This window comes from Peromyscus californicus, unplaced genomic scaffold (assembly GCF_007827085.1).
Source record: "Peromyscus californicus insignis strain IS unplaced genomic scaffold, ASM782708v3 Scaffold_20__1_contigs__length_68692818, whole genome shotgun sequence".
Taxonomy (NCBI): Eukaryota; Metazoa; Chordata; class Mammalia; order Rodentia; family Cricetidae; genus Peromyscus; species Peromyscus californicus.
In genome coordinates, this window is record NW_026294503.1 from 32,504,879 (window position 1) to 32,530,348 (window position 25,470).

A 25,470-nucleotide genomic window follows, 5' to 3' on the forward strand; every position below is an offset into this window, starting at 1 on the left:
GAGAATTCTTTTGCCTTGAGCTCCCTAGGGCAGAACCAGGGGCTTTCCTGTCCTGAGCTCTTTGTCACCCAGGCCATGAGATGAAGCTATAGCCACAGGCTGGCCTGAAGCATCAGCAATTCAGGCCCTGCCTGATGGGAGCCTATTAGAATAACAGCAACCTGGCACCTTCTCCCTTATTCAAATGGGTATGTGAAGAAAGAGGAAATCAAGTCAGGCCTGCCAAGACAGGAAGCTTTTCAGGGTGGGGCAGTAAAGCAGCCTATCAAATGCTGGATATAACTATATGGATTATACCCTGGTACAGGCCTGGGGAATTCTAACCAGCAGCCCAAGGGGAGACCCCTGAACCTCCTTCTTAGAGGTGACCTCTTGCCCACACAATGGAAAAAGAAAAAAAAAGTACTCCATGGCAATTTGCATTTAAAAAAATAAAGGCAAATGGGCAAGTCCTTGGAGGTTGATGTTTTCATGAGGCTTGCTCAAGCATACAGGCCCTGCTGCCCCCAGCTGAGTAGTGGCAACTCAGCAGTGGATTTGGAGGAAGTTACATTATACTACCCATTCTCTGATGCATGTGTAGCCAGGAGTTGGTTAGAACAGAGTCAGTCCAGGGAGGGTAGGAAGGAGACACACTGCCTGGGGCAGCCCATCCTGAACTGAGTGTGGGAGGTGGAAGACACACACTCTGTCCACCTTGTCTTGGCAGGCCCGTGACCATTCTTGCTGTCTTCTCCTTTAGAAAGGGAAGGGCTAGGGTTGAAAACCAAGAGTCCCTAGGAGTGCCCCCTGCATCTGACTTGAAAGGGTATTGGGGCATGCTCTGCCCCTGTTCACAGCTAGCATCGGAAGGACCGTCAGCCTATAGTAGAGGCAGCTTCCTGGCTCTGTTTTGGAGAAAGTAAGCAGCTCCTTTGTTAAGAGCCCACAGGTGCCATGGAAGGAACAGTAGCCAGCAGCAAGGCAGCACCTCTTTTGTGTGAAGCCCTCGGTTGGCACGCAGGGTGGTTGTTGTCTGAGCTTTATGAATTCTGCCCAGTCCAATGCTACAGGGCACAGGGCGAGACACTGTCATCTCTTCTAGGAGACCTGAAATTGAGTGTAATGATAGGAGTTGGGAGGAAGACGTGTCCTGTAGTACCCCTGGACTCACCTTGCAAACCCTGTTGGCTCTCTCCCTTCCGACTGCCTACAGGGCCTCCACATAGCATTTTTCACTGACCCGACTAAAATTTTTCAGAAAGAAGAGTGAGGGTGTTAGGTAGGACACATAGCTGGCCCTGGAAACTCAGGTGATGCCTTCCCTCTGCTCGCTTATGTCCCCTCCACCCTGTGACTAGTTGTTGAAGGACTCTTTGAAGCTCTGGCAGTCTGGCTCGACCTTGCTTCTTGACACATAGCTGAGCTTGGCCACCTTGATTAACCCACAGCCCCGGCTTCTCCCCTAGAGTTCTGGTCTATCGCAGTCTTCCCTAGACAGGAGATTTCTTTATCTTCAACAGGATACCATGGAGATAGTATCTAGATTAGTAAAAGGGCTGTGACCACAGAAACCCCCCCCGCAAGACTAGCTGTGTGCCTGGGCAGGGGGAGGGTGTAGGATTTATCATGGACTGGCCAGCATCATGACCAAAAGCTTAGCTTTCAGAATTAGATGGTTTGGGTTGGGTCTCTGTGAGCAGCTAATGATGTGACCTGCATTCCTTTTGTGAGCCTCGGTTTCACCAATCTTAAAATAAAAGGATGGAGCCCACTGATCTCAGAGTTCTCTCTCAAAATGACAACACTTTTGAACTGCCAAACACCCCACCCTTTCAAAGTTCATTATTGAAAATTTGAACCACTTTGAATCACAAAGTGAGGGACTGGTACAATGGAACACTGATACCCACTGCCCAGTTTCAACAAGAACCATGGTCTACCATTGTCCAGGCTTTCCCGGGGGCTACTGCAGGACTAAGTTAAATACCTCTCCAGGGAAGTCAGACTTACCATCGGGGTTGGGTAATGGTCTCTCCAAAGGTGGAGGTGCGGATTTCATGCTGTTTCCCATCTTTCTCTCTCCTGGGACTGTGGAAGGTACTGGAAGCCTGCAGTACAAGAGACACACACGTAGAATGAAGCGCACCCAGAGTTCCCTGAGTGGAGAGTGACCTAGTTCAGAGCGCATGGTTCATCATTTCTCAGGCAGCCTGCTTCTTGAAAGGCGGCTGTTTTTTATGTCAAGATGCGATTCATGAGTGTTGGTTACAGAGGCACAGCTCAAATGCTTTTATCAAGGGGATGACAGAGAAAAACCACAGAGAAGGAAGTGCTAGCAAGTGCTGTTGGTGGCAAAAGTTTCCATTCCTCCACACCATTGCTGCTGCGCGCGCTCAGAGCAGGGGTTGCTGGAGAAGTTGAGCAGTGTTTGAGGTAGCCCCGAAGAAGCTGTGCTCACAGACTGTAGCCAACAGCTCTCACGGCCCAGGAATTCGGACACAACACACTTAGGAGCTGAAAGTCTTCACAGCCTGAAGGGGCAGGGCCAGGCCAGGCTGGGGGTGGGGTTTTGGTTTGATTCTTTCTTAACTGTTTGATGTTCCACACCTGTGTTAACAAAGGGTGGCAAAGGCCAGCTTCATGACCGTACCCTTTACTTGGTTGGTGTATGCTTTCCATGCTGATGAACACATTCACCTCTACCATAGCCTCGAGCATGTCAAAGCCTTGTGTCCTTAAGAAAACACACTCAAAAGGGGAAAATAACTGGTCCTAAGTCACATGCAGGTAAAGCAGCAGGTGTCTCGGTTGCCTCATAGTGGGGTCTCCTGGAGCCACACACGGACTACAGTGTTGTCACTTGCTTGAGAACCAATAACCTCCGGCAAGCGGTTAACATGTTCTTGCCTACTGTTGGGGGTTCTAGGGCAGTTTTGAGTAGTTGCCATAAAACTAAGTCAACACCAGCGAAACACACAACATGGCCTGACTAGTGAGCATCATGTTGACAATTCAAGATTCAAAGTACAACTTTGACTGAATGCACATGGCTTTCGGGCCACTGCCAAGCTTCAAATCTCAAGTCCTGTGTGCACAAGTTCTAGAAAGAGCCATGCTCTGAGAGCAAGGCCTCTGAGGGGAGGCAGAGGAAGGTCTGCACTACTTCCTACTTTTGGAGGAAGGGAAGCAGGCGGTGGAATCCCTCATCTATTAAGAAGCAAGGAGAACGAAAAGGAGGTTTTTCTTTTAAGACTTCTATGTTTGCAACGTTTACCTGAATAGTGCATGGATGGCAGTACTTCATAAAATGTTTTTAAATCCAGGACTGTGATGACTTAACACCCCCGCCCCGTCCCCATCCCCTGCCAGGGCAGTGGACAGTTCTGAGGCCTTCTGACCCATACCCAGCCCTGAGCCAAGGGCCTCAGGAAGACAGAACCTACTGACCAGACACAGCATATATGCATCATTCAAACTCTTTCCAGTTCTTCTCAAGTGGTTGTGAGCTGTTTGAGAAACCTATGTTTCTAAGATTCAGAGGAAGAGAGAGGGAGAGAGGAAGCAAGGTAGGAAGGGAACAATTGAGGGAGAGAGGAGGAGAAGAGAAAGGGGGGGTGGAGAAGAGGAAGGAAGGAAGGAACATTAGAAGCTTGCATCTTTTTCATATAAGAAAGCCAAGGTGCGTACCAGCGAGACAAACCCAGAGTCATTAGCTGATGAGGGCACAGGACGAGCTGGCCCTCCCTAGACCTGGGCCTTCTGCTCTTACCTCACTTGCCAGGTTCTGACATGCTATCCTCTCTTGCCTTCTCCTGACAAAAGGCCAGAAGATCCCTGTGAGCCACCAGGAGTCCTGTTACCTCAACAGCACCATAGCATAGCTCACCACCTCACGGCGCCTCCGGGAAGGGGTTAACTCACCACGTAAAAGCTTTTATTTGAGCAGAGTGGCAATGCCCAGAAGCAGGGGAGCTGGGGCCTCCCTGAGGAAATAACTGAACAATTTGATTTAATCTGTGACAGTTTTCTACAGTGGCTAGAGGTGGAGAGAAGGTGCGAGAGACTAATTGCTTCTAGGAAGGAGAAGAAAAGGGCAGAAGAGAGCTGAGTTAATTACCACTGGCCCCGCCTATTCCTGACCTCCTTCCCCTTCTCCGTGGAGTGCCTCCTCCTCAGGGTCCCGGTGGAAGGACTGCAGTGGCTAGTCACCATCTTCTCCCCTGAGTCCCGGAGCTAACACTATTCTGTGTGGCCTTTAGCCTCAGTTTCCACTTCTGAAAAATGAGAGATGAATAGGAGAGTGATTGTCTCCAGACAGTGAGCCTTTTTACCCCACTTCATTCCAGCAATCAAGACTCCGTGGCTCTTGGAAGATTATTAATAAGAGAAAAGAGCCATCATCATTTTTATAAAATCCCACTGGCGAGAGTATGAATTCTGTCCTTATATTCTTTGGGAATGCAGGGAAGGTAAGTGGCATGTGCCAGGCTACCTTCACACCAGCATCCCTGGGAGCAGACACTACTTTTTTTTATCCTAAGAGGGGTGGTCAGGGGCTGGCCCAACTCCCTCAGGTCCCGGTGTAGAAACTCCATCGTTCTTGACTTCAGACAGCCTGCCCTCTGCTGTGATCATGCTGTTGCCTGTCCTCTAGATGACACTGGACAGTGCATGTCTGCCCACTGAGTGGTTCAGAGGGAGGAGCTGCCGTAGGGAGTGTCTGTGTGTCCAGCAGCCCTACCTTGCAGGTCTTTTGCTTGTTCAGCTCCAGCCCCTCCACTGAGGGTCTACATCAGTGCCGTTGCTGCGGGGATCTACAGCCCCCAAGCCTTCTACTCTGGTGACATCGCACAATAGGACATGTGTCTTTCCTACATGGCACACCCACCACCCATGTCTGCCTGTGGAAAGGAAGGTTATCTGTGCAATTTTCAGAACATCAAAGAAAGAGAGAGAGCATCAGGAACTTCAACCAGGGGCAAAGCATGGTCCACCCTGGGGGACCCCTAGGACACAAGCCTTGGCCACAGCAGGCATGACTGTAAAACCTAAGAGGCCAGCCTTCCTCCCTTTGGAGTAAGATATCTCTTCTACAACATGACAGCTAAAAACTCATTCCTGTTACCATCTTCTAAGGTTTGGAAGCCAGAGACTGCTAATCAGGAGCCTCAGTGTCCATGCAACATGTTACCTCTAACCACAGCAGTGACACATGAGCAGCCACCAAGCAGATCAGTTTTTGCTTCTATGCTGCAAAAAGCTAAGCAATGCAACAACTGACTGTGTTTGACTGTGCACCCAGTCCGAGCCAACCATGGTCTGAGGTTTCAGAACTAGGCAGAGGTAATGCAGAGGGAAAAGTACGTCAACCTGTCTCCAAAGCCCACACTCTCCCCACCTCTGGGGACTTGCCCTGGCCTCCTATCCTTCCTTCCTGGTCCGAGAAGAAACAGCAAAGGGATTCTTCAAAGTCATCCAACCAAATTTGGCAATCATAAACTTTAAGGGGAACTAAGTGACAGGAAGACCAAGGGGTCTATTGGAGAAAACATAGCCATGACTGGAAGCCTAGGCTTGGAAATCCACTATGGGAAGGAGAAGAGACAGAAGAAAAGTTTGTGAAAGCTTGCTGCTGTTTCAAGGTGGTGGGGGAGGGGGTGCAGGGAGGGGAGAGGTGAAGATGATTCCAGGCTTGCCAACACTCAGAACTGTAGCACCAGAGGTCAGAATGGAAGGGACACTGGTGACCATGCTGAGGGTATTATACATTCATTATGTATTTATGGTCTCGAAACATACCTCAGGCTGGCCTAGAACACGTGATCCTTTGCCTGAGCCTCTGAAGTGCTGGGGTCACAGGCACTTACCACTGTGCTCAACTTCATAAAAAATGTAATAGCATATGCATGCACTGACTATATCAAAGCAGCCCGTGAAACTTCCCCAGGAGTTTCCAAGGGCTCTCTCTGGGTGTGAGTGACATCATAGGTGAATGTGTGAGTTTCTGAGGTACACATCTCTGTAGCCTCCACACTTGTCTATGTGCATGAATTGGTTTTGTGTCTCAAAGCTGGGCAAGACTCAGAGAGCTCCACAGGAGGGTCTGCAGAGCGGAGTTAGCATTAGTTCATGTCTCCACTCCCCACTTGCTGGCTGTGTATACTCAAGCCACGTTTTTCACCTCTTCTGGGTCTCTACATTCTGTTCTCTTATCCAACTTTAGATGGAAATTGTTAGGGTTGTTTGGGGAATTAAATTACTATTCATAAGTAAAGCAGGGGTGTGTTGGTAAATAGTAACCAAAATGTACCAATGGCCGGTCCTTTGTGGTGCCAGTCATTAAGTAACTCACCATGCCAGCAGAGCAAATAAATCACTTTCCCTTTCTGGGCTACATCGCCTCATCTACCCCATCCCTGCCTCCAAGGCATGACTGGCTTCTGTGATTCCATGTCTGCTTGAAACTTGTTCAGTGATGCTTAGGGTCTGACAGTTTGCTTCGGGGAAAATAAGAGCTGCCGCCGGGGCTTAGTGCCCGGCTCCACTGAGAGCCTGGCAGGATTTCCTAGGGTACCATACCACATCCTGGCTTCAATTGGCAGGTGTTTCTCCCTGAACAGGTGTAGGGGGCTGCCAGGGAAGCCTGTCCTATGATACCTCCATTCCTTGCCCACTGCTCTATCCTGCTGCCTATTCCTATTTCCAACACAGAGGAGGAGGGCTGGGCTACTGTCTCTGTCTCCTAGGGTACCAAGTAAGGTTGAAATTTACACAGCTGAGGTACCTCCTGATGCAGTCATCCTGTACCTAACTCGCAGATGGAGTGTGAAAAGCCTGCTGGAAGAATGACTTAGGGTCCTCCCAGATAAGTCAACCCACATCCAGGCTCAGCAAGAGGCCAAGGACAGTTGTGAATGTGGCAAAAACTTACCTAAAACATTATGAAACCTTTTTTTAAATAACTTGATTGCATGAGCATGAATTTTATAGACAGAAGCATTGCTTTACAGTGTGGGAAGGACTAGACTTGCCTGGTCTAAGATGGTTGAAACCTGTTGGTTTAAACGTGCTGTTTTGAAGGAAGTTTCCCCGGGAGCTCAGTATACAAAGCAGTCAAGTCAAGTTGCTTCTTATCTCAGATACAGCCTTGTGAAATGCAGGTTCAACTATGGGAGAAGGAGGCCGAGAGAGACTTCCAGGAAGATGCTAACATGTGCACAGGAATCCGGGCCCCCAAACTAGCAAGGATGTGATTTTTTTCATGATGTCATGTTTCCCAGCAAAAGTTCCTTTTGCTTTTCATTCATACACGTGAACCACCAATATTACTCACAAACCTATCAGCAAGATAGACATCTGAGTTCTGCCCAATGTAACATGCACAGGTGATGGTCCCTTCCCTATTAGTCAGCTTGGCTAGGACCTGGGCAACTGCTCTCCCACAAGGCCTAGGGCAATTGTCACAGTTGAGGGAGCACTCTGGGCACTACCATGAGGAGGACTCTGATGCTAAGCAGTTGGCCGAGTGTTGGTGTCATGACTGTCCATTGCTCGTTGATTTCTGTATTGTTTCTTCCCCTCAAACCCAGAGCACAGTCCTCAAGGAGATCAGAAGTAGATAAAACAACAGCCACAGTGCACCAGACAGCCATTTGCAGTGGCCTGGTCATCACTTAACAATCCGTGCTGAGAAAGCCTCCAGTTTAGAGTGTCTGACAACTTCTGTGGTGCAAAATGTCATGCTGTGACCTAGTACTGGCTTCCTGCTTTACATCTCTGAGTGTGTAGGCCCAGTGGGCCTCCTGGCAATACTAGCTGGCTCTGGAAAGCTGAAACCAACCACGTATAAAGTGACAAAGAGTATACTTATTATACCATGAGATTGGTTCATATGGCATCCATTGAAGTATGGCATGTACTTTGACTCAGCCCCTTTCCTTCCTTTTCCCAATTATTGTCCCTTCTGTCTTCATGGCCTGCATATATGTATGGGTGTATGTGTGTGTGTGTTTGTGTGTGTGTGTGTGTGTGTGTGTGTGTGTGTGTGTGTGTGTGTATGTGAGAGAGAGAGAGAGAGAGAGAGAGAGAGAGAGAGAGAGAGAGAGAGAGAGAGAAAGAGAGAGACATCTAGGTTCAATATAAGGGAGAAAGTATAATATTTGTCTTTCTGAGTCTGATTTATTTTGCTTAATATACTGATCTCCAGTTCTATTTTCTTGAAAATGGCCTAATGTCAGTCTTCCTTATAGCTGAATAAAATCATTGACTATGGATGGATGGATGGATGGATGGATGGATGGATGGATGGATGGAGAAGCCCAGGTTCTTCGTGCCCATGTTGATGGATGTCTAGGCTGGTTCCTTATCTTGGCCATTGTGTATACTCCTGCAGTAAACCCAGCTATGCAGATCTTCATGTTGTTTGCTGACTTGGAGGCCTTGGGCCCACACTCAGGAGTGGTATAGCTGAGTCGTGTTATAGTTCTGCTTTTAGTTTTTTGAGGAAGCTTCATATTGATTTCCATATTGGCTAGACAGTTTACATTCCCACCAAAAAATCAATGAATCTTCCTCCTATCAGTCTGTGAGGAATCCCTCCCACCTGCAGACATCCTCCTTAGTTTTCAAAGAAAAGGAGACAGCCACTGTGTGGAAAGCCTCCATTATGCTTAACATACTCTAACTCATTTGATACCCAGAGAGTTCAACTTACAAAGGAGGAACCTGAGTCGCAGAGAGCCTAAGCTACTTGCTTAAGAACACACAGCTCATTCAGGGAAGGACTCAATTTTAGTGTTTACTTTTTCTCACTCCCAACTCTAACTCCTTCTGTCATGTTGATCCCAGCAAAAGAGCATGCCCTACTAACTGCAGGTGCTTTGTGAGTTGGGCTTGCTTGAGATACCCTGGCAGAAGATACAGAGGCCTGTGGCTGGCTGAGTCTATCATGTCTGACCATTGGAAGCCCATCTCTACTGCACAGTGCCTAGCTAGAGGTGCTTGGACTCAGGGTGTTGTTGATTCTGTTGTGAAATCATGTGGAGGGTAACTGCAATCCTGTAACGAAGACAAGTTAGATCAATTTCCCTACATTTTACTTTCCACACATCACATTTATTTTCCACACATCTTTAGCACCCACAGTGGGCCAGATAGAGTGGGTGCTGGGCAAGCTACTATCCTTCCTTGGGCAGCCATCTGCTGCTCCATCAAAAGTAGGCAGACCAAATGGAGAACATCCCATGCTCATCACAGGCTGGAGCTCATGAGTCTCAGAGACCTAATCCTCAACAAGGGCCCTGGGTATGGGTGGACATATGTTGAGGACTTCTGATGTCTTGTATTCAAAATACCACCTTCCTGGACCTCCACAACTCCATGTAGCATGTGATATTCTTCTCAGACTTAGGGCATTGCTCAGGAAACAGAGGCCAGAGAAATTACTCAGCAGTAGTAGAGGCAGGATGTGAACCCAGACCTCTGCCTCCAGAGTTGGCTGCTACCTCTGATACCCTTGAGCATTAGGAAATGGCAGATTGTGACATAAAGCCATGTCACCCCAGGGCAACTTTCTAAGGATAGATACAAGTACTCTCAATGGAAAATAAAAGCATGATCATGCATGCATCTGGTGCCTAATATGTGCACAATAATTAGGTGTGATGAGTGAAGATGTTATCCAGCATGACCCCAGGTTGTGTTCTGCCAAGAGACGTGAGACTCCACAAAGCTGTTTGAAAAGAAAAGTAAGGCACAGTATTCTTGGGGCACCGTGTATAGCTGTAGCTGGAGTTACTGGAGTCAAACATGCTCCTTCCTGAATGGCTCTGGGATGGGAGTAAGTGTTTGATACATGATGTACTTAATTCCTTTTCAGAAGCTTGGGTAGATTGAGAGAGGAAGGAAGTCAGTCACATGGTATGACTCCAGTGTGTATGTACTGAAAGAACAGATGTATAGATGGAAGTATGGGTGAGTGGATGGATGGATGGATGGATGGATGGATGGATGGTTGATTGAGTAAGTGGGTGGAGAGATGAGTTGAGTGGTGGGTTGATAGATGGATGGGTGGGTGGGTGGGTAGGGGGATAGATGTGATGGATGAATGGGTGAGTGGGTTGGTAGATTATGAATGGATGGACAGACAGACACATAACTAGAGGTACTCCTTTGTTCATTCCTCAAGTGCCTAACAAATGGTTTGGTCTGATTTGCTGAGGATTCTTAATGAGATTTTTCAGTCCAAGCCCATGGCAGAGCTGTGGTAAATAAGTTCTTGCTTAATAGGGGATAAGATATTACCACTCAGCCATCTCTATGAACAGAGGAGATAGATGAAGGTTATCAGTGAAAAAAGTCATTTCTAAGTTTAAGGACACTCTGTCATCCTCAGCTTCCACAGCCCAGAGAGAAAGAGATTTTTCTTTGTTAGGAACAAAATCAGTTTGCTGAGATGGGTACCCACTAATGAGGTTTCATTCTGCCCAGTGGAGCAATAGCAGAGATCTGTCTTCAGAAAAGAGAGAGGGGGTCCCACATCTTGGCTTTTCAGTTTGGCCCTGATGTTCTTAACACTGCTAGCAATTTTCTGTTATTAATGCCTGTGGAATTAGGTAGACTTCTCCTGGCTCAGGAATAGTGTTAACAGCCATGGTTGGGAACTTAGCATCTCCTGCATTTCATGCATAACATGCACTTCTTACAAACACCACAGAAGTTAGGCTTCTTCTGGTAATAAAGAAAGAAACAAACGAATAAACAAATAAATACACAGACATTCAGAGAGGCAAAGGAGTTTGTCCAGAGTCACCCAGTCCTTTGGTGACAGACCTGGAATGCCTCTCTAGGTATTCCAATCCTAGAGCTGTTTGACATCTAAATGGATGTCAGTGTGTCCATCCACAGGTTATCATTACCCTTCTGGAGTGTTTTAAGCATCTTGAATAGCAACCGTTAACTAGAAACTATCTAGCTACAACAGAAGTTGCCAGAACACTCATCCCTCCCACCCCAGCACAGCTCAGTTGAATAGACTTGCAACTCTGTGTCTTCTAGCAACCCTCAGAACAACAATCTGCAAACTATGGAATGTATGTCCCCTAACACTAAAGCACCACTGTCAACAAAGACCTTTGTCCTTAGTCTGTCACACTCACCAAGGCTCTTCCTTCCCCTTCTCTAAGCACTTAGAGCTCTTAGCTGCTTAGATTTCCCTGCCAGCTGGATGACTTCAGTCAGTTAAACTCTCCGAGCCTCAATTTTTCACCAGTCACAAGCAAATAACAACCGTAGACTTACAATGTTCTGAACATTGAATGAAGGTAACGCGTTATTATATCTTCCATGGTCACTCTGCACATCTGTTCATGTCCCATACACAGCCCCAGGCAGGCCACTCTGAGGCTCCAGCCCATACATAGTCCTGTGCAGAGCCACCCACACAGGTCACTCTGAGGCTTCAGCTCACAGTCCCGTACAGAGCCCCCAAGCAGGCCACTCTGAGGCTTCAGCCCAGATTTTTCTCTGACACCAGTTTCTCTCAACATGCAGGCACCCGCTTAACATGCAGTATGCCACATTTCTTAGGAAATTCTGAGTTTCCCACATTTCTTTCATTTATAACATTTTGTGATTTCAAAATTTATATGCATTGCATGTTGGCCCTCTCTTTGGCTCTTCCTCTCCCATCTGCCTACTTCCTACTTAGATAATTGTCAATTATCTGTGCCACTTTCCCCAGGAAGATTCTAACTGCCAGCCTCCACATGGCACCACTACTGTCATTCAAGGTCCTCTGTACCTTTGGACACAATGGCTGGCTGAAAGCCTTCACTGAGCACCTACCCTGTGTCTGGATCTCACATGGGCACTCTCTGTATGCTACATCCATTCATCCCACCACCAACATCTGTGTGATCCAGGCAACACTATTTCCATTCCATAGATGAGAACATGGAGGTCTATAAGTGGTTTAAATGGCTTGCCCATGGTGACTTGCTCAAGGCAGCACAGCTGTCACCTCCTAGCTGTTTCTTGAGTCAGACAGTCCCCTGGCAGGAAAATGGGCTGCTGCCCTGCCTGCCACAGCACTCCTTCCTTCGTATCTAGCTGTTCAGCATCCTCTGAGCAGTCAAAGTACTAGGAGGCAGGACTTCACCAGGACCTTTCCCGGCTCAGATTCAGGGGTCCTTCTCTGGCTCCCAGAAGCCCAGCCCTAACAGCTGTACTTCAGAGGGCTCCTAACATCTCTCCCCTCCCTGTCCCTGCCAAGGTTCCCTAAATACCTTCAGACGAGGAACATGGCCTCTCCCGGGAGTTGGCAGCAGAGGGCCACCAGGCATGGGGTCACCAGCTCTCCATCAGCTGCTGCTGCTCCAGGCTGAGTGGGCCACACCGGCTTGAAAGGGAGCACCGGCATAGCCCATGTTATCAAGCGAGCTCCAGAGTTGTGGTTGCTGAAGGGCTGCACACTTCCTCTGCTGAAACAAGGAAGGCAGAGGCGCGGGGCTGGCAGGAGGGCAGGTTCCTGTTTTCACTAACCCACAGAGCAGACTTCTCTCTGCAAGGACGGTGGGGAAGAGAAGGGCCTTATTAATTCCTTTACAAAGCACTTGAGAATATAAGCAGCTTGACTGTAAATGGCCGGGGCTTACAGAAACTCACTTTTTCCCTCTCTCTTTCTAATTAAAAGGCAGATGGGGCTGTGAATTTGCCTGTGTATGTCCCCAGAGCTCACTGGGCCCAAGGAGGCTGGGGATAGCTCACGGCAGCTTTTCTTCCCAGAGTTTCTTTCATTTTCACGGCTCTCTTGCATCAGAAGGGGCCCAGAGCAACCCCTGAAGCTGAAGGTCTGCCACAGGCTAGCTTCAGTGGCCAGTGACCTAAGACAGTGGACAACTGCTCCTGTGCACAGCAGAACTGCCCAGCAGCATCCCTGGGCATGAAACCCACCTCTGCTGTGGTACTGCCAGGAGAAATTAAAAGTCTCTTGTGGTAGAGCTTAACACAGAGAAGGGAGTGATGGCAGGTTGGAGCAAGGTGTGATCAGTGAGGGATCCCAGATTCAAGCAGAAAGAACGAGAAGCAACTGTGTTGCCCTGAGCAAGTCATTTTAACCACTGGAGGCTTCTATGTTCTCATCTGTGAAATGAATGGGACATCCACACACTTCAGTGCTCTAGGACACCATAATAATGGACAGCCTTGTGGAAGAAGGGTCTAGTACCTAGGCAACACATGTGTGCTGACATACATGGTGGAAAGTATCGTTCTGAAACAGTTCACTAAAACAAATACACTCAAGGGAGCAGGGAGAGGAGAGGTGGAGTCTAGTTCCTAGGCAACACATGTGTGCTGACATACATGGTGGAAAGTATCGTTCTGAAACAGGTCACTAAAACAAATACACTCAAGGGAGCAGGGAGAGGAGAGGTGGAGTGAGGCAACTTCCACGAGAACGCCAATGACAGTGGATGTGTGTTCATTGCTCTCTTTCAATTTTCCCCATGGTTTGGAATTGGAATATGCATGTGTCTTTAAATAATATGTTGTTATATGTGCACTATATATAGGTTCATAGTGTGTGAGTCTGCAGCAAGGAAACCTATGGGCATGCCAGTAGGTGGGAGGGAAGCCTACTTCTGATCAGAAAATGGCCGACGGCGGTGCCAGGAGGACCTTCCTACAAGCCTCTCTCTGCCGTTCCCATTCCCAAAGTGGAAAGCTCCTCAGAGAATTCAATGATCTCCCTCAGTCCCCAGCTAGTCCCTACAGAGCCAGAGTAGAGTCTGAGGCCTATGGCCCAAGGACCCCACCCAGCGAGGCCAATGTAGAAACTCAAGACAGTCATTTAGAAACCTCACTGGGTGTCCTTTGCAAAGATAAATTACAAACAGTGGGGCAGCATCTAAATTTAGCCGCGCTGTGTACTAGACAGACTCAGCTGGCTTGTGAGAAGCCAGCTCCGTGCAGAGCATGCTGGGAGGGTGCAAGCAGATGGTGTAAAAGAACTTGGTGGAAGTGGCCTAGAGTGGGGAAGAGCAAGCAAGTGGAATCAGCTGAAGCGGGGCTTTCCCCCACATGCACACTGAGGAGTGACAGAGTTTTGGAGGGAGGGGGACACTCAGAAGGCAGGAGTGAAGTGACAAATCTTTAGCACCTATGCAGGAACCCTCAGGCTTGAATGAGTGCATTCCTGTTGCTGGCGTCGGTTCGGTTACCACAGATGATCAGAGCGCCATCCAGTCACTAGGATTCAGCTTCGATGTTAAATGCGTGGAAGTCCTGCCTTCCCAGGGCTCCCTTATTAGAGCCACTGGAGACCTAGAGAGCAGCTCACAATTACAGGGCGGCTCTAAAGGAAACACAGTGGGCACTGGACAGTGTCCACTGGTGGTGGTGGTTGGGGACAAGGTATACGTCGGAGTCACTGGACTATTACCCCAGGGGTTCGATAGCCCCAGGACAAACTGGAGTGAGGGGTTCACAGAGAAGAAAGTGCTTCTACAGACTAAAAGCGGAAGTAAGTAGGGAGGGAAGCTGGAGAAGAAGCCAGAAGAGTCCTGGGGCCAGTTCTGCAGTGCACTGCAGGATGAGGCTGGATTTCATCTTTACAGTGGGGTTTTCATTCAAGGTCATTAATGCTTGGAGTCAGCACAAAAGCGAAAGACAGGAGACAGCCTCCCAGCGGCCTCAAACTAAGTGTGGAGTCTGCCAGGCTGAGCTGTACTGGCCAACGATAGCTCCTCTCAAGAGGTCACAACTGAGGGTCCACAAAGGCACTCAGGACCATCTGTGTCAGATTTCCAGAGGGCTTCGCAAATTAATTAGCTAGCAGTGCCCAGATAAACAGCCACGGCGGGACACCAGACTGTTAGCCATGAGTGAGCCAAGGATCACTCAACGAAGTGGGGCAGTGTGGTTTCTACCCGTGCTACGGTGACAAGATGTCCTGTCAGGAGTCAGCTGCCACAGTCCCCAGGTGGAGCCCGCAGCCTAACTGGAGCAACTCAAAGCTCATCTCTTCAGCTTTGGTTCTCCTGGAGGCTGCAGGCTCAGGAAGAGCTATATTGTAAGGCAGTTTGATGTTGCATGTCAAGGGTGTGGGATTATCAGTAGATCCCAAGTCTGGGGAGGTTAGGTAATGAGGAAGCCAAGCTTAGGAGCCAGTAAGCATCCCTTAAGTAGAAAGAATCAGGTACCAGTGTACTTGGTTAAGCCATTCAAAAGCACATAGATGCCTTTCCTGCCTGTGTGGACACCCTGCCTCCTGCAGATGTGGCATCCCTGGGCTACCCAGAGCTCATCTGGTCCCTGTAGATCTCAGAGCTCCCCCAACCAGAAGTGAAAGCTCCCTCTTGGACACCCCTGGAAGTTGTTTTCGCAACATAGGAGTCAATGTCAAGAAATGGAATCCAGATAGCTAAAGACTGGGCTGTATGACCATGTGCAGATTTTTCAGGTCTCTCACGGAGCCTAATACTAATACTTCTTGCTCATGGAGACCCATAGGGAAATATACATACATTTCCTAATGTGACATAAAATCATCAAAGTCACCCCCCACTTTTTGTGAACTCTTGGGAAAACCAAAGTGGGTCTTATATGTGGGCACCAAAGGCAGTGAGTCTAACATATAGCCACTGTACATGCCCTGAAGAGATGGCCTACAAGTATCCACTAAATGAATGAAGACAGGAGATTGTGGCGGGAGCATTCGTATTTACTTCACTTTACCCTGCCTTTCCCATGTAGGGACAGAGAGACTGCACCATTTCTCGGGAGGTGAGAGTCCTGCTTTGGGATTGGCTTAGAGTTAGAGAAGTGGCCTGTGGGGAGAGTTCACCCACTGCAGTGGAACCTGGCTGTGTCGTCAGGCACGGTCTCTGCAGGAAGCCTCCTGGCACTACAGCTCCTCTGCAAAAGGAAGAAGTAGAAGCTCTGCCCCATGCCCTTCTCTGCTCAGGAGGGTTTCACAAGTACCCTGACCCATTAGAGCCCTGCTCTTCTGTCCTTGCTCAACTAAACCCACTATGTGCCCCCAGAGCCTGCGTGGTTCTCAGCCCTGTAAGGGTAATTTACTTTTAGATGTGCTCGTTTGCAAGCCACCACCTTTCTTAGATCCAACTCAGACACTTATCTGTTGAAATACTTGTGATGGCACCTCTGTGGGCTAGCACAGGGCAGAGCTATGGGGAGACAAGGCTGGCGCTTACTCCATACTCTTAGGGTTAACCTTGAGTGGAACGGGACAGGAGTAAACCAGAACAGGGCAGCGTGGTGGGGTCTCTGGTGCACAGGGACCCTAGAAGAAGCATCTGGCAAGGCTTTGGTGACTGACATTGACCAAGGTCTGGTGTTCAGGGGGTCATTAAAAGTGGGAGAATTTGGCACAGCTAGACACTTGACGGGCTCGTGGAATGCGTTCCCTGTACCTCTTTCTCGATTCCTTTTTCTTGTGGGATGACTTCAGTTCTGTCTTGTCTGAAGTTGATGGTGATGTCAGTCCTGGCCACTGGCAGTCATCTTGCCTCTTTTACTCATTCTCTGTCCCTCTCAAATCTACTGGAGCAGGCTAATAAGTAAGTCCATCACTGTCTTCCTCCCACACTGTTTCTGTTCCTATTGTCCTGGGCCTTTCATAGCTACTCATCAGGGCCTCGTGAATCATGCCATGTGGCATTAGACAGGATGAAGGATGGCAGGCATAGTGGTATCTGTCTGCAGCTCAACAATTGTGAGAGTAATCTATACCTGTCCAGGGTCAAGTGGTTTTGCTGACCTGCCTGCTACTGTCAACAGAGCAGAGCCCCTAGGTGGGGGTGTCCCCCTAGCTCCCCTCTTTTCTCCAGTATCCCCTTACTGTTTGATTAGTCATGTCTTAACTTTGGATCATGCACCAAGAGCAAAAACCTGGGAGTCATCTCTCACGATATTCAGTCAGTCATTAACTGTTTCCATAGGTAACTTGGCTAATATGTACCTACACACATGGAAACTGGAAAGAGTGACATTTCTTAAAAGATACTGATAAATATATACTCTAGAATTTTCATTCAGTGCTTCGGTGGTTACCTTTGGGTATCCCATTCAGGAGGTGAAAACACCAAGGAGGAAATGGATTGTTTCTAAACAGGAGTCTTGAAATGTTTTTTTTCAAAATCTTACATTTCACCCATCCCCTTGTCTTCAGGGAAGGCCCCGAGATCCTCTGAGCTCTCCTTAAGAACAAAGCTATTACAATGCCTTCCCATGAGAAGGGCATTCAGGGTGGGAGAGTACTGAGGGCTGCTGGGCCCCACAGAAGACATTTTTCCACTGTTTCTCACAAGACCAGTCTCCGTCTCTACAGGCCTGGGACATGTGCATGCAGTCAGTGTGGCACAGCTTCCGTGCCTTGTGTGGCCAGAGCAAGCAGATGCTCACAGGGAGTGGGCACAGGGGTGGGAGACTGAGGGAGCTAGTTTTAGAGAGAGAAAAGAGAAGAGAAGCTGCCTTCCCCCAGATCTCCAAAGATCTTGAGGCCTTAATCATGTTGTGCTGACTCGGATTCCCTGGAGCATCTTTGTGCCGAAGCTGCTGGAATTAGCCCCATAATAGAGCCATTCCCAGCAGCAGCAAAGACCTGTATTGGGATCTGGAAACAGCTGGCTGCCTGGCTGGTGATAAAGCCACTGTGCTCAGCTTCCGGCCTCTGTCCCAACCTGGTCTACCACTCTGCCACAGCACCCTCATCTCATGAGCAGCCACCCCAAAGTAACTGGCCAGCCACCTCTGGGTGCTCTGAACAGCACAGAAGGTGCTTTTTGAAACCCCACCTCATGCTCTCCCATGATGCTTTCATGGGTCTTCATGTTCCACTTCCTCATGACAAGATTCTATTGTCAGAAGAAGAGCAAGCTCAAAGTTGGCCTTGATGACATGTAAGTCGCTGCCACCCAGTTGCCGTCAACTGGATTGGTGTAAAATCATCAGTCAGAGTCAGCTCAGCATGCAGTGATCCATGACTAATGGCACCAGCTGTGGGAGGCTGTGGAAATAGCCTCAACTGAGATGAAACTCTAGTCCTAAATGCCTCCATTACGCTAGAGCAGTGGTTCTCAACCTTCCCAACGCTGTGACCTTTTAATACAGTTCATGTTGTGGTGACCCCCTAACCATAAAATTATTTTCGTTGCTACTTCATAACTGTAATTTTGCTACTATTATGAACTATAATGTCAATATCTGTGTTTTCCAATGGTCTTAGGTGACCCCTGTGAAAGGGTCGTTCAACCCCCACAGGGAGTCACAACTCATGGTTTGAGAACCACTGGCCTAGAGACTATTCCATGGACTAGAGACTACTCCACCACTTTAAAATTCTAGTTTGCATATCAATAAGTTTAGTGGACATTTATGTGGAAAGTATTTTATAGGCTATACGGTCTTTTCATATTTGTGATTTCATTTGATCTCACGAAAACTCTATAAAACATTGCTTAGATTATCTGGCAATATTAGCACTATTTACTGGAAACTTGATACACATAAGCCCTTTCATGCTGCCTCAAAAATTTCTACTACTAACAAATATATAAGGAAGGTATTGTTCTCATCCTTACTTTAAATCTAAGAAAACTGAAGCCGGGGGACTTTAAGTAGCTTTCCTAAGGTTGTCTAGCTGATCAGTGAGTGCTGGACTTGAACTTGGGCTGTTGACCTGATACCCCATGCTCTCAGTGCCTCTCCTGTGACATTGCTACATACCCACTTTACAGATGAGGAAACTATTACCTAAAAAAAGAAGCTAAGTGCTGTACTGAGCAGAATTTTGCAAGAGCCCCCAACCTGAAAGCCCATTTTCCAACTAGTCTTCCTACATCTCTTCAAAATAATAATAATTTATGCCTGCTTTCACCTGACAGATTTGAAGGGCATGATAGGAAATAGACTCTAAGGATGGAGCCAACATGGAGGTGCAGAAGTATGCATGTTCTTCTTGTAGAAATACATCAGAACCTTAGCAAGAGACTCTGGGAGGACCTAAGGTAGCATTTGAAGTAAGGAACTGCTTGAGTGGAGAGCCCAGAGGCTGTCAGTGTCCTCATCCTGGTGGTGGCTGGGCTCAGACCATGAGATGAGGAAGTGGGCTCTGCCAGGGAAGTGCCAAACCCATCTGTATACACAGACTATGGGGACAGGAGGTTCCAAACAGGCACCGGAAGCTAGAGCCACAGGCTGCAATTCAATGAGTCAGCAGACAGCTGGCCCTCGGGATTGAAGAGATAGTCTCCCTCAAATTCATTCCTTCTCCTGTAGTATGTAGAAACCCCTGTTAGAGTAGTATATTGCCTCCACCCAAGCTAGTTAGCTCTTGTCTCTCTGGCCAGAGTCACCTCCAGTCTCTTGGATAGGTCGTCACTGTTGTAGACTGTCCCAAGAGGCTCCCAGTTTGTTCTTCTATATTCCCAAGGCCTACTGTCCCATTGAACCATCCTGCACACTTATGCTTTCTAGGGCAGGTAAGAGCTTGAGTCTTGAGGCATGGTCTTCTAGTCAAGAGATGGACAACCAGATCTCAGATTCCAACTACAAAGTTAAGAAAATGTATGTCTCCTGCAAAGCCACCCGTGGATGACATGTATCTAGGCCTTCCTAGAAAAGTATTATAAAGCCAACAATGATAGAAAGTGTTAAACTGCAGCTCAGCCCCTCCCCTGCCACCCATGGACCCAGCTGTTACCTTCTCTCCATAGTCCCAGAGACTGCTGGGCCTCCTGGATGGATGGACTCAGGAATGAGTGACAGGGAGAAGCAGGAAGGACCCTTTGTAACTTCTGACTTTGAAGTCAGCTGTGAAGGGCAGTGCAGGCCCGTGTATGTGGAGGAAGTGCTCTTTAGTAGGGACAGGCTCTGGGACTGTACCTTATGTCCCTTTTCAACAGGGTGCAAACTCCACCTCACCTATCATTAAAGTGGCATTTTTCAGGTGTGACACCTTGTTATAGGAAGTCAGTCATTTTTTTTCATTTCTCTTTATTAAGAAATTTTCTACTCACTCTATATACCACCCACAGATCCCACCTCCTGCCTCCTCCCATCCCCCAGCCCTCCCTCCCAAGCCACTCCACATCCCCACATCTCCCAAATCAAGGTCTCCCATGGGGAGTCAGAAGAGCCTGGCATACTGAGGCTAGGCGGGTCAAAGCCCCTCCCCACTGTACCAAGGCTGCGCAAGGTGTCACATCACTCCCCAAAGCCTGCCCATGCACCAGCGATGGATCCTGATCCCCCTGTCTGGGTGGCCCCAAAACAGTTAGAGCCAAACAACCATCTTCCGTATCCAGAGGGTCTAGTCCAGTCCCAGGAGGGCTCCACAGCCACTAGTCTACAGTTCATGGGCTTCCTCTAGTGTGGCTGATCATCTCTGCATGTCCATGTACTTAAATGGTTTCTGACAGTCAGAAAGTGATGGAGTCTATTAAACATGGCAGATGTGACAAGTGACAAAAAGTGTTTTGTCAAGTCTTTGAGATGTGGAGAAGACATGATAGGTGGACATCCTGTTGCAGAGTTGGCAAAGCCCAGACTAGTCCTGTCTACTTCCAATGTAGCGTCCAGGAAGGGGACACTGGGTCTGTGAGGTCTGTTGTTGGAGCCTGTCCCCTCACCCAGACCCTCTCCCCTGGGTTTTTTGTTCCATCTCACCACTGTGAATTGTCCTTCAATGGCCTTAGCCATACCGTGTACTTGCTGATTTGCTCCTGTGACAAGTGCTGGTACCTGCTGTCCCCAAGGCAAGGATCAAGCTATAGTGTGGAATCAGCTTTTAAATATGATCTAAATGCGTTTCTATTCACAATTGCAATGGCAATTCAAGGGGACCATGAGGCTGTTCTTGAAATTGTAAGGAGCTGGTGAAAGTCGACAACGGGCTCACTGTGAGTGGATAGAGGGCTCTAGGAACTGGCAGAGTTGAAATACCCATGCAATCCAGTCACCCAGGCCAGGTAATAGGGATGAAAAGTCAGAACAGACTGCCTATGAACCTTACCTGGATTCTGCCATCTACTAGGGCAGTGTGTTGTCATGGAAAAGCACACTGGAATCAGAAAACTTGGATCTCAGCTTCTTCTACCAGGTACCAGCAAGCTACTAAACCTCTTTGAGACTCTTCCTGAGTCTACAGAAATGCTAGGGATGAAGTGGGGGCATACACAGAAAAGCATCAAAATAAGTAGTATGTGTTCCTCATCTAAGGAAAGTCTAGGGTATTTAGAACAGGCTCCATAGCTGATGGGTTTGTACCGAGCAGAATGCAACGAAGTTTTAAACATTTGCCAAGAGTCTTCAGAGGACAACGTTGTGTACCTGTTGCCTTCCTAGTCTGCAGACATGACACCTCTTTTTCAGAGCCCTCGGTGAAACTAGCCTCCATCAGGCACTCCCAACCCATTAAGGGGAAGAAAGATCTCATACCATCCTGCTCTCTGGACACCCTTGTAAGCCGCTTCCTTATTGACTGCCACCAGCCAGCCGCTCATGAGTGGAAACTGAGAATCCGTGATGTGCTGTGCTAGGATGGGGCTGTTCTCAGAGGGCGGTGGAAGAGCATGGGGGAAGTTAAGCTTTATAGTTTTGGCTGTTATTACCAGCCTTGAGATCTCACATATCTCACCTCCACATTCTGGACTGTGGTCTCTCAATCTGTAAAATCAGGGCGTCGGGGTGGGAAGTTTGCTAACGTGTAGAGGGTTGTTGTAGAGATCACAGGATAGAAACATACATAAATTAAGAGCCTCAGCTCTTAAGAGGCCCCTTATGAAGGCTGAATGCCTTTCACTTTCCCTATAAGTGCATGCACATGTACATACACATGTACATGTACACTCAGTCACCTTCACATTCTATCTACCAAAAGCACTCACCCCTTGGTTGTGGCTTGCGCAAGTTACCACTTAATTCCTGTTAGAATGGACAAAGTAGACCACTCCCATCTGACAGCCCAAGGACACTGAGCAAGAGCAAGCCACACCTTGGCTCTTCCCACCCAAGTTCCATAGCCTCTGCTAACTAAAACCAAGAACCACTGATTCCAATGAAGAAGAAAAGAGAAGTGAGCCATGGCTCCATAGGGTATAGTTTCAAGATAAAAGTTGTGTTATCCATTGTCATCACTCATGTTAAGGTCTGCCAAAACTGTGCTACAGACTTCAATGAGACTCACGGTCTCAGGTAACAAACAAAGAGATGACTCCGGGCTAAGGGCATGCAAGAGAACATGAGCACATGCTTGGATAGGAACCATTTTTAAAGTCTCTATGCTGAAGTTTCCAGAATTGTCTCTAGGAACTCCTTGCCTCTCAGAAGCATGCTCTGATTCCAATGTCCATGGGACTCAGTGGCAGGCTCAGACTTGAATGCATTTCCAAAAAAGGAAGGGTACAGAGCAGTGAACACACACTCTGGTTCTGCTCTCCATCCAGAATCCCTGGACCACAGCCTAGGCTGGGCTCCTGATTCAGATGTTCCTGCCTCAGATACTCCTTCTAGCTCCTCCAACAATGAAGGGATCAGGCAAGCTGCCTCCTACCCTTTGGCCCAGTTCGCTTCTGCCATACATATCTATAGGAAAAGGGTGATGAACATATAGCTGTAGCCAGTGATGGAAAAAATCACTTCACTTCCCTGCCCTCAGTAGCCCGCATTCTGGAGGCACTCGTATTCAGTCATTGCTCAAGGGCCTGCTTGTGCTGTGTGCTCAAGCCATTTCAGCCTGACTGTGGACAGGTGGAGGCAGTGATATTCCTAAATACTTAACAATACTCTGTTCAAAAGCCCACTTGGACTTCCCATAGCTGTAGGAGCATGACCTGCACCCTAGGGCTTGTGTCAAGGTGACGCCTTTCATCTGCCTGTGATTGACTGTCCCCTGACCTTACTTCTAAGCATCTTCTATGCAGATTCCTCTCCTCCTCCTAGAAAGCCCACCTACATCCCCATCCTTCTGTATTCTGGCTCCCTCCTTTAATACATATACAGCTCTTTACAGGGATGCTGGAGTCTAGAGACCACAGCTGTTGTCTTCGACATCCCCAACCTACCTGCCATCCTTCCCACTCCCCCAGAGACAAGCCAGTCCCCCTGACACTCATTTCCTCCCATCAAAGTCCTCTCAAGTCCTGCCTCTCCCCTGCAGAGTTCTCCAAGCATGCAGGTGCCCCAAGACCCCTCCTTAGAGTTCTCAGTGCATAAGAATCCTAGGCTGTTTTCCTGATCCCAATCATAGAGGTCTTGCTTGAGGTCACTTTGATGCATAGACTGCTGAGCACAGTCCATACACTGAAAAACTATGCATCTGGCCACAGCTTGAGGACTCGGGGCTCGGGCTCTACATAAAAATCAGACAGAGTCAAATACACTTAGGTTGATCCCTCTTAAGTAGCTGAGTGGTTGGATTCACTGTAGTTCATAACCCAGTGGGAGCTGGGGGTGTGGGTGCTCCTCAGGGTGCTGCAGTGCAGTGGGGCTGTGGAGCTGTATATATGCTTCCTCCCAGCAGGAATAACTCATGGCATGGCGGGAAGGACACCAATGGCTAACACCATTCCCGATGCTAATTAGCATTCACTGTCACTGAGTGCCGATTACTGGTGTGGGGTCTCTTGCATCACTGTCTTGCATCTTCTTTGGAACTCTTGATCCCCTTCCATGAGAAGACAGAGGAACTTACAAGACAGCAGGCAGTACTGAAACCAAAACCTCAGACTGTTTCTACAGTCAGGGCCTTTCTAGTAGGTGTTGGCCCCACCCTCTCACAGAGACAGGCAGGGACCAACACCAGCAACCACAGACACAGGCCTGCTAACGCATAGCGGGTAGAGTGTGGAATGGTGGATGACTGCCTGGGATGCACCTCATGTCTGTCCCTCCCCAGCTGTGAGACAAGAGGTGCACAGCTTCCCTTCAGCCTGCTGCCTGGCACCTCAAGAATCAGGATTCATGAGTTGTTCTGAAAATGGAGCACAGTTAACGCTACTGGACTCTTGCGTTTATTGTCTGTCCCTGAGCTGAGGCTGCCGTAGTCCAGTCAAGCCTGGGTGCTCACTGTTGAGGAGGTGGCTGTGGGTTTCCCACCTTCTCCTCCCCTGAGGAGTTCCTACCTCACAGTGAGGATACAGGAGAGGTGGTGAGTAGTGGAGAATTGAGGAGTGTGGGGGTTCTAGGAAAGAAATAGAGCAGACCTCTCAGGGACTCCCTTCCTGCATAAGAACATTGAACCCTAAGGCAGGCCACCACGGCATACCTGGGGCAGCAAGATTCTCTCTCTCTCTCTCTCTCTCTCTCTCTCTCTCTCTCTCTCTCTCTCTCTCTCTCTCTCTCTCTCTCTCTCTCTCACACACACACACACACACACACACACACACACACACACACACACAAAATGTGCCTCTGTTGCCTTGCGAGCTAACAACTTCTTCACGGAAGGAAGGTCTGAGAGGGAGTCCTCTTGGGGCACACCGAAGTCACAATTTCAGGATGACTCAATCAGAGTGACAGAGTTGGAGTTCCAGCCTGTTCCCTTTCCCTCTAAGCTCAGGCTTTTTTCCAGGCTCTGCTCATCAAGGTCCTCTGCCACTTCTAAGTCCTAACAAATTCGCCCCTCACCCCCTAAGACGGCAACTTGTTTAACTGCTGATTTTTCCGCCAAGAACAAGGTTTCCTTCAGAAAGATTGGTTACAACAAGAAGAGAGAGGAAAGTTCTCGAAGCTATCTCACAGTGTCAGTGAAGCCCACGCCTTTACCCACTTCCTCCCCATATCAAGAACCTCAGCTATTTATAGCCGGCAAAAATACTGATCATCAGAGGCCCACCCTGAAATCCTCATGTCCTCAGGCATTCCTATAGGCAAAGTGGGGTCCACTTGACACCACCTCCCACCCCCACACTTTGCAGTGCAGAACGTGGAGCTGCGGCTTGAATACCTCCAGTGCGATTGCCATTCTGTTGCAAGAACATATCAAGTAGTTTCTCAGAAAAAAGCAAAAAACAAAAAACAAAAAAAACTGGCCACTTGGTGTTACAGAAATAAATCCAGGGTGTAAAACTCACACTCAAAATAAGTCACCCACTGCAGTTCATTGCCAAGGTCACACTGCGTTCCCAGTCCTGGCTGGCTGCATGTTTGACCTGCACTGTTGTTGATTCTCATGAGGAACCTGGTGGGTTCTCTTTTTGTTTGTAGATGCTGATGCTCAGAACAGTCTGTTTTGCACATCTTGCCGGAGGTACCAGCTGGCTGAGTTTAGTATATAAAACACAGGAAAAGACAGAACCCCCTTACGCTGTCTCACACTATCTCAGGTCTGCAGCACAGGCCCTCTGGCCTTATCTGTACAGCTCAGAGATGTTGAGAAGGGTCATCAGGCTATATATAGCTACTGGGCTTATAGTCTTCCACCTGCTCACCCAGTGTACTTTCCCGTTCCTCAGATGAGTTAGTTCT

At 48.3% G+C, this 25,470-nt stretch overlaps 2 protein-coding genes across 4 annotated transcripts in view; one reads left to right on the top strand and one right to left on the bottom strand.

Annotated features, from left to right (window-relative positions):
- The window catches only part of Tg (thyroglobulin), a 184,647-nt gene that overhangs the window by 132,932 nt on the left and 26,245 nt on the right, over positions 1 to 25,470 (top strand). The window lies entirely within an intron of this gene.
- Positions 1 to 25,470, bottom strand: part of Sla (Src like adaptor) — a 48,764-nt gene that overhangs the window by 17,278 nt on the left and 6,016 nt on the right. The window contains exons 2-3 of one of the 3 annotated variants that reach the window (XM_052747929.1): positions 12,267 to 12,541; positions 1,993 to 2,090 (exon numbers count right to left, since the gene is read on the bottom strand). In XM_052747929.1, coding sequence (XP_052603889.1) covers positions 1,993 to 2,053 — 61 coding nt within the window. In that variant the 5' untranslated portion in view covers positions 2,054 to 2,090; positions 12,267 to 12,541. Of the gene's footprint in view, positions 1 to 1,992; positions 2,171 to 12,266; positions 12,542 to 25,470 lie in introns of those variants that run through there. The other 2 variants (XM_052747927.1, XM_052747928.1) reach the window with 2 other exon arrangements.